This window comes from Arachis ipaensis, chromosome B09, assembly GCF_000816755.2.
Source record: "Arachis ipaensis cultivar K30076 chromosome B09, Araip1.1, whole genome shotgun sequence".
Classification (NCBI taxonomy): domain Eukaryota; kingdom Viridiplantae; phylum Streptophyta; class Magnoliopsida; order Fabales; family Fabaceae; genus Arachis; species Arachis ipaensis.
In genome coordinates this window covers 1050938-1053505 of record NC_029793.2, presented here as the reverse complement: position 1 = coordinate 1053505, position 2568 = coordinate 1050938, and the positions used below count along the sequence as shown (strand labels likewise).

The 2568-nt window shown below is 33.8% G+C and overlaps 1 protein-coding gene across 1 annotated transcript in view; it reads right to left on the bottom strand.

Moving 5' to 3' along the window:
* The window catches only part of LOC107618045 (metal transporter Nramp6), a 4361-nt gene extending 1956 nt beyond the window's left edge, over nucleotides 1-2405 (bottom strand). The window contains exons 1-11 of the mRNA XM_016319970.2: nucleotides 2329-2405; nucleotides 2117-2250; nucleotides 1951-2029; nucleotides 1804-1844; nucleotides 1465-1543; nucleotides 1257-1361; nucleotides 1061-1170; nucleotides 619-800; nucleotides 454-523; nucleotides 193-366; nucleotides 1-102 (exon numbers count right to left, since the gene is read on the bottom strand). Of these exons, the coding sequence (XP_016175456.1) occupies nucleotides 1-102; nucleotides 193-366; nucleotides 454-523; nucleotides 619-800; nucleotides 1061-1170; nucleotides 1257-1361; nucleotides 1465-1543; nucleotides 1804-1844; nucleotides 1951-2029; nucleotides 2117-2221 (1047 nt within the window). The 5' untranslated portion in view covers nucleotides 2222-2250; nucleotides 2329-2405. The remainder of the gene's footprint in view (nucleotides 103-192; nucleotides 367-453; nucleotides 524-618; nucleotides 801-1060; nucleotides 1171-1256; nucleotides 1362-1464; nucleotides 1544-1803; nucleotides 1845-1950; nucleotides 2030-2116; nucleotides 2251-2328) is intronic.

Genomic DNA, 2568 nt, shown 5'->3' with positions numbered 1-2568 from the left:
CATGACATATTGCCCTGCATATGTTCCTGTAATGGTAGAACTTTGACCAGATGCTAGCAAAGCAATTGCAAAGAGTTTTGAACTCCATTTCCCCAACACATTCTGAATATATATATATAAATCATCCTCAAACTTCAATAGTTTCCGAAAATAAGAGTTCTTATAAAGGGAAAGTGTTATGGTGTTTCATACTCTTAGTAGAAATGAGGCTTTGTTCAAATCCAAATCCTCACAGCTCTTCTGATCATCTGCACTCAAATTTGAAGAATTGCAAACTGCACCACTTACAGAAATAACAGAGATATTTATGAGGAAGGCCACCATAAGAGCAAATCCACTTTCTATCATGTAAAATCTGCAAGCTTCCTATCAAACAATGAAATGGAAAAAATCATAACCATGAAGATTTCTTCTCACAAAAGCAGAATCCATTCTAGAGTGCTAAATGTTTACCTTGATTCCACGAACGGATCGAGGTATTTTCCTCGAAAGTACTAATGCAGAGTGGAGGAAGAGATTGTGTCTGAAGAAGGAAATGCATAAAGGAACATATCATAAGCTTACATTGCAAAACTAACATTAACAGAAGCTTCTAGAAGACACAAGAAAAGAACTCACGGCATAACCAAAGCGCCGAGGAGCGAAATTGCAAGACCGGTAGCACCATTTCCTTTAAGCTGTGGAACAAACATACCCTTCACAACTTCTTTTGCATCAGGCTTTGCATATCCAAGCTCAGCCATAAAGCAAGCACAGATGGTAAATACCAGAAAAGCAATTAAGAATTCGAGTTTTCTAATCTGTTAAAACAACATAACATAGAAAAATTAAGGTGAAAACTCAGGTGAAGTTGACTTCACGTGAAGTTGATACCTGAGAGCCGTTAGATGAAAATTTAGTCAAATCAGTCAAATCATCTAACGGCTCTCAGGTATCAACTTCACGTAAAGTCGACTGCACCTGAGTTTCCACCAAAAATTAATCAATTTGTTTGTATATAAATAGTAACCATATGAAACAAAAAAAAAAAAGAAAATGTGTAGTGCATAACAAAAACTACCCCATATTGTTGTAATGCTAAGAGAATCAATGTACTTAGCCCTGTAAGAAGAACACCAATCCAAACAGGTATACTGAAGAGCATGTTCAATGCAAAAGCTGTTCCAATTACTGCATAGAAAATCATACAAAACTTTCATGTTTTTGTTTAACAAGGTTGATTAGTTTTTTCATCATGGCAATTTTCACCTCAATACCTTCTGGAATATCACATGCCACAACAGAAATTTCAGCAATGATCCAAAGGATCGTGTTGGGTACTTGCGGATATTCAGTTCTACAATGCTCTGCCAAGTGCTTTCCTAGAAGCAGCAAAGAAAACAGAAATGAAATTCAGCATCCATGTATCTGTTGATCAAAATTATTCAATTAAGAAAAAGGAAAATTGTTAATCAAATTGAATACCAGTTACAACTCCAAGATTTGCTGCCATTGATTGAATCACAAGAGCAGCACATGATGCCAACAATACAATCCAAAGTAACTATAAACAAAAGATGTTACCAAAAAGAATTGTAATATATAATATGAGCATAAGTATATGCTAAAACATGTTTTAATATAAAAAGTCCTTAAGATATTGCTTGGTTTTTGTCTTTCTAAAGGTACACAAAATTGACCAAAAAATCATCACTAAAATATGTCTACACTAGAAATTCAGAAATTATCTTAAATTTTGTTCTAAAACCTTTTTATTATTTTTTCCCTAACTAAAGTACTGCATTTAAATACATAAATGCATACCTCATATTTATATTGTGCTCCAGATTGAAGATCCGTCTCAACTGCAAGTTATTGTGAACATTGAAAAAACAAAGTTATATAAATCATAAGCATATAAATAACTTTGCACATAGCTCCTTTATTTTTTATTTAAATAACTGATCTTACAGTTTCCTGGGTCTATGTATGCAATAGAAACAAGAAATCCAGGCCCCATATATGCAAATAAATTCTTCCAACTCCTCCTCTGCAAAACAACAACAACAATAATAATTATTAATGATAGTAACAATAATAATATGAAGAAGAAGAAGAAAAGCTAAGGGAAACTCACATCAGGAACTTCAATTTGGTGAACATCAATGGAGTCTATTAAGGGTGCATTTGTGAAGCTGTGATTGCCAGTGCTTGACATAAACTGTGGATGCTCTGGAGCCATGTCCTTCTCTTTCTAAGAATCTATATTCCCTGAAATGAGAAGAACAAAAAGAAGATTGGGAGGGACATACAGAAGGAAGAGTGTGAAGTGAAGTTGCAGATATGTACCAATCAGAAGAGACACTCAGAAGCGGTGAATGAACTTAGCTTGCTCTCACTCTCTCTTATTATATATTATAGGAAACATTTCAATTGCACTGAGTTGTACCAGTTGTTTTAACCGTTGATCTGACTTATAAAAAATATATATAATATATATTAATTGAAATCAACGGTTAAAACAATTAGTACACCGGTACTCCCCGGTGCACTTGAAATGTTTCCTATATTATATATTATGTTATGTAT